The 12,150-nt window shown below is 40.4% G+C and overlaps 2 protein-coding genes across 3 annotated transcripts in view; one reads left to right on the forward strand and one right to left on the reverse strand.

Moving 5' to 3' along the window:
- LOC103367383 (protein HID1-like) overlaps positions 1 to 1,608 on the forward strand; it is a 21,356-nt gene extending 19,748 nt beyond the window's left edge. For both annotated transcript variants that reach the window (XM_008295387.1, XM_008295388.1), the window contains exons 18-19: positions 325 to 483; positions 1,174 to 1,608. In XM_008295387.1, coding sequence (XP_008293609.1) covers positions 325 to 483; positions 1,174 to 1,237 — 223 coding nt within the window. In that variant the 3' untranslated portion in view covers positions 1,238 to 1,608. The remainder of the gene's footprint in view (positions 1 to 324; positions 484 to 1,173) is intronic.
- LOC103367393 (otopetrin-3-like) lies at positions 1,609 to 11,000 on the reverse strand. The gene is made up of 7 exons (XM_008295399.1): positions 10,682 to 11,000; positions 10,457 to 10,593; positions 7,640 to 7,698; positions 7,295 to 7,449; positions 5,409 to 6,079; positions 4,359 to 4,520; positions 1,609 to 4,276 (listed from the first exon to the last, which is right to left on the reverse strand). The coding sequence occupies exons 1-7, from the start codon at positions 10,998 to 11,000 to the stop codon at positions 4,106 to 4,108; spliced, it is 1,674 nt and encodes a 557-aa protein (XP_008293621.1). The 3' UTR covers positions 1,609 to 4,105.
- Positions 11,001 to 12,150: the final 1,150 nt, after the last annotated feature.

Consider the following 12,150-nt stretch of genomic DNA (forward strand, 5'->3'; position numbering starts at 1 on the left):
AGTGTCAAATCAAACCAGAACCAACTGTGACCATGTATTTGTATCCCAGTGGCAGATCTGTTCGCTACTTTACCATCTGTAGCATGTTTCTGTGGATTAAAAGCACAGGACCGACATATAACAACCCAAGTTATCAATTATTGCTGCATGTATTAAGAATATTTTAACATCTGTGTAACAACGGACGCAGGATCAGGCTCAAGTTCGTCCAGATGCAAATCCGTTACCAGCTGCCCTGATGGGACGTCCCAGTTCTAGCCATAAGCCACCACATGTTCAGATTGTTCAGAACCAGGTGAGCTGAGCTGTTGTCGTCGTTCTCAGGGGTTTGACAGACGAGTCGGAAATCCTGAAGTTCCTGCAGCACGGCACGCTGGTCGGCCTCCTGCCGGTTCCTCACCCCATCCTCATCAGGAAGTACCAGGCCAACGCCGGCACCGCCATGTGGTTCCGCACCTACATGTGGGGGGTCATCTACCTGCGGTAAAGTCAGCTGTGGCAGCTCGGTTCTGGGTCACCACAAAGAATAATTTAAATCTCTGTACCGTCATTTTTTCAGGACAAATGAAGTCACTTTCACTGTTCATGTGATTACAGCTGAATTCTGACTCGTTATAGTTTATGTTTCAGATACCGACAGATTTATGTTAACTCGTCATAATTCTAGTTTAAGATCTTTAATTCGTCTTTATTCAACACTTCTACATCGTTCTTTTTAGATACAATACGTTTGAACTAGTCAGAATGATGTTGTCGACAGCTCAGACTCTGGAAGTCGACATTCTAGTAATTACGATGGTCTTGTTCATCACCAACTCCTCACAGATGAGTTCCTTCTGCTTCCTGACGTCTTCTGACCATCTTGTCGCTCACAGCTGCCTCCATTACTGCTGCTAACAAATGCTTTGCTATATTCACATTCCAGTGAGAGAAGCTCACCGGAGCAGCTTCATGCACAGTTCAGACAGTCATAGGGACATTTGCAGATATTATTCAGACTTTCTTGTTCAACTGGTCACCATGTAACGATGACTCGCCAAATTTAACTCCAGATAGTCGAGCTCATCTATTAAATATTAAAACCGTTTCCCACACAAACCTTTAATCACATTTAAGTTTATTTCTGAATATTTTTGCTGTTCAATTTAAACGAAGTGTCGTCTTTTGCTGCAGAAACGTGGATCCTCCCATCTGGTACGACACCGACATCAGGCTGTTTGAGATCCAGAGGATTTAGAGGAGCTGCTGGAGATGGATTCTGCTCGTTGTTTCCACACAACAACAACAACAACAACAACAAATGTGCCAGTTTGTCCTCCTCAAACCTGAACTGTGACTCAGAGGAACATTTCTGCCAACTTACAGAAAAATGAAGGCTGTCTAAATGCACCATAAACCTGACACACCCATGACACTCACTGAACATGAATCTGTTCGTTTTGCCAACAACACGAGTATTTTAAGTGACAAAAACAAGTATTTGCACATGACAGCATGTCTGAAACCCTCTTCGCCTACAGACTGTAAGTATTTGGACAGTTTCACATGTTGTTCTTCAGGTTCTGTGCTGCAGCGCATTCAGCCTGAAATAAAACAATGAAAACCACATTGAAGTGCCAAGACTGAGCTTTATTTTGAGTGTGTTGACGTCAGCATTGAAAAAGCTGCGCGAGAAAAATGAAGTTTAGTGGTTCTATAGTAATCCAACACGACTGGAAGGTTTTGGTCTTAGTTCTTGTTTAAAGGAGTTCACAGGTGACTTAGAAAAGTTCAAAGTAGTCGTGGTTCAAAAACTATTTCATCAGTATTTCTTATTTAACAAAACAGATCCATGGTTCATATGTAGAACCTTGAACACAGCAAAGATCTCTTCAGTAAACTTGTACAGAGTTGATCCAGGTCCTCATCAGGAAGCTTCTGCAGCATCTTGGAGAACAAACACAGAACCTGCCACAGTTCTTCAGTCTCCTCGAGTAATCCAGACCGACTCCATGATGCTGAGATCAGGGTTCTTCTTTACTCCCTGGTTCTGGACTTGGTTTGGGACTTTTATTGGACTCGGTTTACCTCGGTTTTAGTCTTAGTTTTGTACTGATTTAACTGGTCTTGAAATGATCTGAGGCTTGGTTTTGGACTAGTTTTAACTGATTTTGGACTTGGATTTATACCACTTTGGTTCTTGTTTTTAAGCTGGTTGGACTGGTTCTGGACTTTGTTCTGGACTGGTTGGCACTTGGTTTTGAAATTGTTGTGGACTGGTTTCAAGCTTGGTATTTGAATTGGTTTTGGACTGGCTCTGGAGTTTGTTTTTTGCTGGTTTGGTCTTGGACTTCTTTTAGTCTGGGATTTGGACTGGTTTTGGAGTTGGTTTTAGACTAGTTTGGTACTCTGTTTTGTACAGGTTTAAATTTGGGTTTAGAGTGGTTTTGACTTAGTTTTGGACTGGTTCAGTACATGATTTTAGGCTGGTCTCCGACTTGATTTTGGACTTGTTCTAGACTTTGTTCTAGTCTAGTTTGGTACTTGGTTTTGGGCTGATTTTGGATTTGTTCTGGACTTAGTTTTTTTTTACTGATTTCAACTGGTTTTGAAATGGTTTAGGACTTGTTTTAGACTGGTCTCTGACTTAGTTTTGGACTGGTTCTGGACTTTGTTCTAAACTAGTTTGGTACTTAGTTTTGGATTGGTTCTGGACTTTGTTCTAAACTAGTTTGGGACTTTGTTTTGGACTTTGTTCTAGACTGGTCTGGCACTTGTTGTTGGACTGTCTTCAGACTTGGGTCCAAACTGGTTTTTGCAGTGGTTTGGGAAAGTTTGGTATCTGGTTTTGGACTTGTTCTGGTCCTGGTTTTGGACTGGTTACAGACCTGGTTTTCAGATGGATTTGGACTGGGTACAGACTTGGTTTTTAAATGGTTTTGTACTGGTTTAGAATGACTTTGAACTTGTTTCCAGACTCTTCTTCCCACTTGGTTTTAAACTTTTTTTGGAGTTGATTTCAAGCTGTTTGCTTTGAACTGGGTTGGGGCTCTGTTTGGACTAATGTTGCACTGGTTTCTCACTTGGTTCTGGAATGGTTTGCACATGGTTTTATGCTGATTTTACAGGATCTTGGAGAAGGATTTAGTCTTTCTCAGTGATCCGGACTAACTCTGTGGGGTTCAGACCATTTTTTGGCCTGTTTTTGTGGCTCAAGATTTTTCCAGAAGACCCTAAAATCTTTGCTCAGTTTTTTAGAGGTTTGTAAGTTCTGTGTGCGTTATCAGGACAAACAACATACAACCCAAAATACGTGGACACCTGCGTATTACACCAATGTCTTCTTACAACACTGTGGGCATCACCTGCTGCTGTAACAGCCTCCACTCCGCTGGTTTCAGTCTTTGCAGATGTTGGATCTGCTGCAGGGTCGACATTTCAGTTCATCCCCAAAAGTTCAGGGCAAGATTTTGGATTCACTCTGTTGCATTTTGGATGAGCAGCACCACTTCTTTTTAGATTATTTAGCTCTGTGCGTTTAATATTAGCACACTTCACCAACCTGCCTGCACATCATTAGAAAGATTGAAACTATAGCCACTTGGTCATACTATTGGTGACACACTACTGACTCTGGTCTCCGTTTAACGTGTTCAAGTCAACACAAGTTTTACTGTTTTGTATTTTTGTCTACCTGACTCCCCCCAAAATCAGTGAAAACCCCGATATACACTGGGATGGTCCGACCCCAACGCTTCGAGGGTTTGTCATGTTCAGATCTTAATGAATGTGTGATTAATCAAGCCAGAGGATGTGGTGTAAACATGGGCTTTCTGGGTTCGGTTCTGGGCCTGTTTCACCCAGCTGGTATTCAAGTCTTGGTTTTGTCTCGAGTATTCTCGTGAATTAATCGTCGCAGCTGGACTTGCTTGAGTTCCGTGAAGATGTTTCACGTCTCATCCAAGAGGCTTCATCAGTTCTGAACGGTTTCTGACTGATGAAAGGTCTTCAAGGAACTGAAGCGAGTCCAGTTGCTACGATTAATCCACGAGAATAACCGTGAGCTGGATGACGAAGAATCTTCAGACACGTTTCGTCTAGAGATGAAGTTGGTCTCAGACACTCGTCATGCAGAGATGAGCAGCTCCATCAACGCTGCCACTGAGTGCATCCTGTAGAAAACTCCGAGCGGCTGGCCCAGATTCACCAGGACGAACCAGGCGGAGAACCCGAAGAACTGCTTCCCCAAACCGTTCTCGAACTGTGGGTGAACTCCGAACGCAGGAATCACCCAGAGCTGCCGGCAGACGTGACGTCCATGTTACATGCATGCAGGAAATGTTTGTTCTTAGTTGATTGTTTCATTTAAAACACGTTACCATGATGTTGGAGAGGATGAGGAAAGCGCAGATCTCCTGCGTGGCTCTTTTGGTCCAGGTTTTTTTCCCATCATGCTCTTGGGCAGCAGGTGGCGCCAACGTGTTCCCCTCCAGCAGCGAAGCATTCGTGATCCTCTCCTCTTGTACGACCTTTTTCTTTAACTGGGGGACAGTTTTTAAGGTAAACAAAACCTTTCCCATATTAAATACAAGTACACTGTAAACAACTGATGTTTGATAATTATATAAACATGAGGATATAATAAACATTATAATAACTGGTAAAGTCACGGAAAAAAACTATGTTACATGTGAAGTGGGCAAAAACTGTTAATAATATCCAGATTAAAAATTTGTAGTTTTACCAGTTGTAATTATTATTATTATTATTATTTTGCTGCATTTATATCAGTCAAATTTGTCATTATTTTACAGATAGTTGCTGTTGTTTAAAGGAAAAATATTATATTAAGAATTAAAAAACAGTTTTTTAAGATTTGTTACACTGTTGACTAAAAAAAGTTATTTTTTAAAAACTGCATTTTAAAATAAAAAAAGGCATTATTAAAAAAAAAAAAAAAAAAAAAGTTTTTCCTAATTTGAAGGACAATTTATGTATATTAGTCAAAAAAAATATTGAGTACGATGACAGAAAAAAATGTTGTTTTAAAGTAAGATAAAACTTTATCAACAAAAACAAATCTTTAGGTACATGTCGACTGTAAAACAAACAAACAAACAAACAAACAAAACAAAACAAACTATGAATAAAGAATGTCCAAGTAAAAGTATGTATTTTTATAAATAGTAATTTGTTGTTTTACAATGAGAGACTGTAAATTTGCAGTTTTTCTGTATTTAAATCAACTAAAAATGTTTTTATTTTACACATATTGGCCATTAAATTGGCTGTTTTTACAGTTTTGAACATTACAGGATCTTATCAAAGTTTGTTTTTGGGGTTTTTTGTTTTTTTTAACATATTTTTTTTGCATCTTTGCTGCCAGATTTTTATTTTTATTTTTGTTAATGGGTTTTTAGACAGTGTACCTTGAAGATGCTTCTCTTGTCCTTCTTCTTGGCGAGCAGGTGCGGATGCCTGTGGAGGCCCTCGATGATGAAGATGTTCTGGAGGATGAGCTCCAGCAGGCTGAGGAGGGAGTAGGACAGGTCCAGGTCCCCCAGAGGCCCCTGGGTGCCCACGGCCAGCGCCGCCACCAGCGAGAAGTAGGACAAGGCGAGCTGGCCGAGAGCCGCCGCCACCAGCAGCATCACGTCCAGGCTGCGGGTCGGGTTGTGTCCTCCCTCGTGAGCCCTCCTCTCCAGCCGGTGGACCAGCACCCCGGCCAGCGAGCAGAGCGACATGACGGGCATGATGGCCAGATGGTAGCCGTAGAAGATGAGGAAGGCGGTTTGGCGGAGCTCCCTCTGACTCACCCAGACCTGGTAGAGGATGAAGACGGTGATCCCTGCCACCAGGACCAGACCACCGAACACCGGGCCGAATATTATCCCGCCCTTGCAGAGGACTTGGAGGCTGAACTTCTTGGCAGCGTGGTGCGGGTCCGGACTCATCCTGCGACCAACGTTCTTCCAGATCACGTAGATCATGCAGCCGGCCATCAGGTAGAACTCGATGTTGAAGGGATAGAGGATCTCGAAGCCTTTCCTGAAGGCCAGACAGGCTGCACTGCCACTGCACTGACACAACGAAGAGTTCCCTGCAGGAGTGTTAGTTAAAAATATAAAGAAGAGAAAGAAAACATTTGAAAACTCTACACTCTGGTCCATCATGAAACACCAACAAGGAAGATCCAAGCAGGAGAACAAACCCAAACACACAGAGGATGATGTGTGATGTTGGACTGTTTTCTACTTGGTTCTATTCTTGGACCAGTTTGTACTCGGTTTTGAACTTTGTTTCAAACTGGTTTCAGACTTGGTTCTTGACTCTGTTCTGGACTGGATTTTGAACTTGCTGGGACTTGGTTTTTAGTTTGGCAGTTGGTTTGTGACTGTTTGGTACTTTCGAGCTTAGGTTTGAACTTGGTTTTATAGTGGCTTTGCAGCTGCTTTTGGACTGTCTTGGACTTACTTTTTAAAGGGTGCTGGACTTGTTTTTTTTGCATTTGGACTGGTTCTTACATGTTTTTGGACTGGTTTTAGACTTAGTTTTTAGCTTAGTTCTGGACTTGTGTTTCAACTTGGTTTTGGACTGGACTTGTTGGATTGGTTTTGTGGTTGGTTTTGGAACCGCTTTAGGTTTGGACCTGGTTTTTGAACGAATTTCGCAGTTGCTTTAAACTGGTTAGTACTGGGATTTCTGTTGGTTCTGGACTGGATTTGACACAGTTTTGGCTCGTTTTGCAATTGATTGTGGACTTGGTTTTAAACTGGTTTCTGGTTTACTGGGTTTTGGATGAGTTTTGGACTTGGTTTTGGACCTTTTGTTGGACTTGGATGTTGACTGGGTTTGACGCTGAATTTTAGACGGGATTTGACTGGTTTTGAATTGGTTCTGGAATTGGTTTTGGACTGGTTGTGAGCATGGTTTTTACCTAAACGTGGACTAGTCCAAGACTTTGTTTGGGACTTGCTTTTGACCTGAACACCATCAGAGAGGCTAGGCTAGAGGTGTTAAATTCGTCCTGCAGCAGGAGAACAAAGCCAAACACACAGATTGAGGATTTTTGTGGCTTTAGAGGTTATTTTCATTGTAGGTTGATCTGATTATTTTCTGAATTCATCAATCAGTCGTTTCATCCATAAAACGTCGATCAGTATTTCCCAAAGCCTAAGAATGTCTTGTTTTGTCCACAACCCAAAGACATTCAGTTTACCATCATTCAAGGAGCTGCATGAGAAAGTTTAGACTTTTCTGTCATCTCATCACTTAACCGAACAATCGTGGATTCAGCTGCTGGTCCAGTAACTACCTGCTAAATCCACGTCGTCATCTTCAGGTGACTTTGTGCTGCTGAACGCGAGACTGTCTTGTTTTTCTAACTCGATCTCTTCGTGGATGGAGTCCTCGGTCACGGCGTTCAACCACAGCAGCAGGTCGGCCGACAGGATCACCATCAGTCCCGACCTGCACTCAGCACGGCATGCAAATACGACAAAGATACAGAAACAGCATGCAAATGTGACAAATAACTTAAAAAAAAACATACAAATATGACAAAGAAAACAAAAGTAATTTGCACCAGAAGCTGATACTTTTATAAAACATGTATAAACCACAGGCAGGAACAGTGTGTTTAGTGTACAGAGGGATGCACCTGGTGACGATTTTGTGTTTGTGAATGCAGTCTTTGGAATGAGCCCACAGCAAATACGTCTACAAAAGCAGAAACACACAGTTATTCAATAAGCACACACCTGAAAAGAGACAACTAAGGACAACACTAAGAACTTAAATTTGAATTTATTAGGATGTTTTGTCTAAATAATGCACCTCATAATTGAATATATGAAATGTGCAATCATTTTTATCCTGAATACACTGATGAAATAACATCTAAATGGCTTCTGACGTGCACAAGACTGCAATAGCAACAGGAAGTAGTTTGAAAGGTCTTGTTGTTAATGACACAACAATGGCAGCACTTGTTGACTTCTTACTTGTCTTATCGGTAGATGATAAGCTGCTAACTATACTCAGAACTGTATTTGTAGGATACAGTCGAGTTCTGGTTGATGTGCTGATTGTTTCCCATATAAACAAACTATCGATGCTGGCGTCCACACACCACTGGAGTCTGCAGAAAGCATCTTAATTAACAAGAAATGTTTTTGTCCTTTGTTGATTGTATTTAACGTGACCAGGAAAAGCCTGTAAGATCTGAAGCCATGCAATGAGACACCGTTTGTAAAAGCAGTTATTGATGTCAACTTTTGGTTAAAACTGACCCATGAATCTGACTTTTTCACATATTATCTTCTCACAACAACTACCAACAACTATTTAAAGTGAAATTTTGGGGGAAAGTAAACTAGGAGAAGAACTAGAGGTCAAAGCTAGCCTTAGCTAAAAAAAACTAGCCTTATTGAAACCTAAATTAGCAACTTTTTCTGTAAACTTAGTTTTCAAACATTAACAATTGCATTTGCTTTACCACACAAAGTAAATAAAACAAAAGCCAAATTCTAAATCAAACTCAAGAAAGACGCAACAAGTGCTGCTAAAAGCTAAGTAGCCTAGCCTAGCCTAGCAGAGTAGCTTCTGTTTCTGCAGCCTTTGGTTCTAGTGAAATTCATCCGCTTTGTTGGTGTTAAACACCTTTAAGCTACGTATTTAAATTCATATTTTAAAAGATCATTTATTAAGGTAGCTAATTAGTTTAGCAGCAGAAATATTTCATGTAAAATGAAAAACTCGTACATGAGGGGCTATCAAAAACTGGTTTTTACTAGCATATTTGGTGAAAACTGACTTATGAATCGGACTTTTTTACATCTTATGTTGTCATAAAAACTACAAATAACTACAGAATGTGAAACCTGGAGAGATATGGCATGGAAACTAGCATTGTTAGCCTTCGCTAAAGCTAATTTAGCAACTGTGTCTCATTTCCTGAAATGTAAAAACATGTTTTTTTGTTTTTTTTTTCATTTTTAGAATTGTATTTGTTCTACCACATGAAGTAAATAAAGCGAAAGCAGAATCTTAACTCATTATGGGGAATGCTAAAAGCTAATTAGTTAAGCTAACTAGCTTAGCAGAGTAGCAGTAACTTCTGCAGCCTTTGATTCTAGTGAAATTCATGTGGTTTGTTGTGGTTAAGCACCTTTAAATAACACATTTAAATATCAATTCATTGAGGTTTCTCATCAGTTTAAAAGCAGAGACAAAGACTATATTTGTCAGTCGAGCTGCTATTTACTTCTCTTTTGTGCAAACACAGAGTTCAGTCCCGTGGCGTTGTGAGTCTGATGCTTTGGCCTCAGATATTTTGTGAAAGCCCTGCATAGAAACGTTTTGTTTGTTTGGTTATTTTTGTTAAAGCCCTTTAAAATAAAACCACACAGTATGACGCATACATGGGGTATCGCCTTACGGGCATCTATGTGCAAACCTTTTCTGCTGCTCAGCACCTGCATCTCTTCAACTGGACCAATTAAAGGCTCCATCACCCAGAACACCATTGAGTTACATATATAAAGCAAATATTTACATCTTTACACATGATTCTAGCTCGAAATCATCTACATGATAAATTAAGAGGTAGGAATATGCCCACTGTGTTACTTTATAATACTGTTTGTTTTTTAAAGGTAAAGATTTGGCAGTAAGGGTGCATATTTTAATATTTTAATATTTAATACTCTTGCTTTTAAAACCTGTGAAAACACTGAACAAATATCGTCAGTATATTTATATTTTTAACAGATTAAAATACAGTAAAGGTGTAATTTTACAGTCACACATTGCAGAAGAATAAATTCTGATTGTAAAAATATTAATTTCTGATATGGACATTAGAGTTTGAGTTTTCTTTCTTTCTAATTTTTTTTTTTTAACTCAACTTGGTAATAAATGCTTTTTATCTGTGCTTTTACTACATTATCTTCAATTTAACAAAACCTGAAAATCTGTAAAATTACAGTTTGAGAGTTATTTTATATTTCCTAATACTTAATAACATGATTTGCCTTTTGGACAAAAGCAAATATCTGTAAAATAATGACATTTTGCTGATTTAAATACAGTAAAACATGCTGTGAATGTTGATCAAATGTTTTAAAAGAACAAATAACCTTTTGTAAATGTACAGATTTTTGCTGTTCACATTAAATTTACAGCTTTCGCCTGTTTTTCAGGACTAACCTGTGAAATAATCCTTTTTTCTCCTGTGATTTTACTCATAATTATCTGTAATTCAACAAAACAGTAAAATAAAACAGCTTCCAGAGGGATGAGCTGACTTGGTGCAGTTATAAGGTTAAAATCTCAGAACTGGTCGGACAGGGTGTGTTTTCTTTCTGTTATTTTATGTGAAGCCTTTAAATTGCCTTCTTGTTGTAAGGTAGTGAACAGACCAACGTGCCGTGCTGTGCCTGTGGAGGGCAGCCTGCCAGACCGGGGACCGGATTACCTGCAGAGCCAGAAAAGGCGACTCTATGAATGGAGAGATGAGGGTGGCAGCAGGTTTACACTCCCTCACGCTCATCAGATAACCCACTCTGCACACGTACAGCAGCAGGCTGCAGGCGGCGAACAGCACCAGAACCACTGAGACACACAGCAGAACCGAGCCGGTGTCAGAAAATCCAAACAAACCAAAGTCCAGTCAGTGTACTGAGCACGCGCAGCAGCTTACCGATGACAGTGACCCCCCCAGCGTGGTGGTCCTGGTGTGGGCACACGCCGGGCTGCTTCCGGGCCCACAGCAGGTACCAGAGCATCCAGACCAGGCTGAGCCCCATCAGCACCAGCAGGAACACCTCCGGCTCCTGGTGCTTCAGGCCCTCGGGGTGGAAAGCCTGTCCGGCCACCAGGGCGGCTCCCAGCAGCACCAGGTTCAGACCCAGCAGGCCGGAGACCAGACGCCTCCCACTGGGGGCCCAAACCAGCACCGGGTCCAGCTCCGGCTCCTGGTTCTGAGGGTCCGAGTCCGGCTCTGAGACTCCAGGATCCATCTTCACCTTTACTCTGCGGACTTCCTCTTCGTGCCTCTGTCCATTCAGTCAGGTTTGGTCTTGTGGAGGAATCCGTGTGAAGTGTCCCGGTGCCTTCCCACGCTGCAGTGGGCGTGGCCACACTGACGCACCTTTTTCAGGTAGAACCTCGTGTTTACTTTTCACTCTGACCTCCTTTCAGCTGCTCTGCCACCTGAGCAAAGTTTACTTCAAAAAGAGCAGAGAGGAGCTTTTGTCTGTCAGCAGACAACAGAGTTTCAGGCTCATTAGTTCACTTTGAAGCAGCTGACAGGTTCAGTATCGCTCTGTGAGCAGAGACTCCACCAGGAAGTGAATGAAAAATAAATCCTGTCTTATCACTGCGCTGCTGCAAGTAGCAGCTAATAGAGCTGATAACCTGCTGAGCTGATAGGGTTTAGTTTCACTCTTGTCTCCTAGTTGCCCCCTGCAGGCAGAGAAAAGGCAGGAAAAGTCAAGAAATATAAGATTAAATGTCCAGATTTTTGACTCTGTGGAGAAAAATGATGAATTAAAAAATGAAGTAAACCTTCCACGGGTGAAAAATTCACAAGAGATTGATTTAGACTGAAAAATAATCATGCGTCAAAATGAAGCTGTTGCTAATCATCTCAGACACATAACATTATTATATAGAAGATGTTTATTTTTTCAGAGTTTTTTTTCTTCATAAAAACAACAGTGACATCATCTAAACAAACAAACATTTAAAGAGTTAAAATCCTGAAAATTAAGAAATATTTGGTAGATATGATCAGCATTAATGTCAGTTAAAAAAATAAACTCGGTGAAAGTGAAAACACTGTTAATATATGGTAGTTTTATTGTTTTAATATTATGTTTGCAATTGTTTATTTGTTTACATTTTCCCAGCATTTAATTTAGATGGCAACAATGTAACTTCCATGATTTTATGTTGTTGTTATTGTTGTTTTTTGTTTGTAATTTTTATTTATGGTGTTTGAGAGTGTACATAGATTTCTAATCCATTAGCTATCAGTTGTATTGATTACATTAGACTGTAAAGGTGTTTCTAATATTTCTTAACAGTTGTATTGATTATTTTAGACTCTACATGTGTTTCTAATATATTTTTTATCAGTTATATTGATTAGATTAGACTAGACTGTAA

This window comes from Stegastes partitus, unplaced genomic scaffold (assembly GCF_000690725.1).
Source record: "Stegastes partitus isolate 25-593 unplaced genomic scaffold, Stegastes_partitus-1.0.2 Scaffold1043, whole genome shotgun sequence".
Lineage (NCBI taxonomy): Eukaryota > Metazoa > Chordata > Actinopteri > Pomacentridae > Stegastes > Stegastes partitus.

Excerpts from the sequence above, each read along its gene's own strand:
- LOC103367393 (XM_008295399.1), bottom strand. The coding sequence starts at position 11,000 with ATGGATCCTGGAGTCTCAGAGCCGGACTCGGACCCTCAGAACCAGGAG. Across the intron at positions 10,594-10,681 it reads TGGGGGGGTCACTGTCATCG|TGGTTCTGGTGCTGTTCGCC; the intron begins GTAAGCTGCTGC and ends TGTGTGTCTCAG. Across the intron at positions 7,450-7,639 it reads AAACACAAAATCGTCACCAG|GTCGGGACTGATGGTGATCC; the intron begins GTGCATCCCTCT and ends TGCTGAGTGCAG.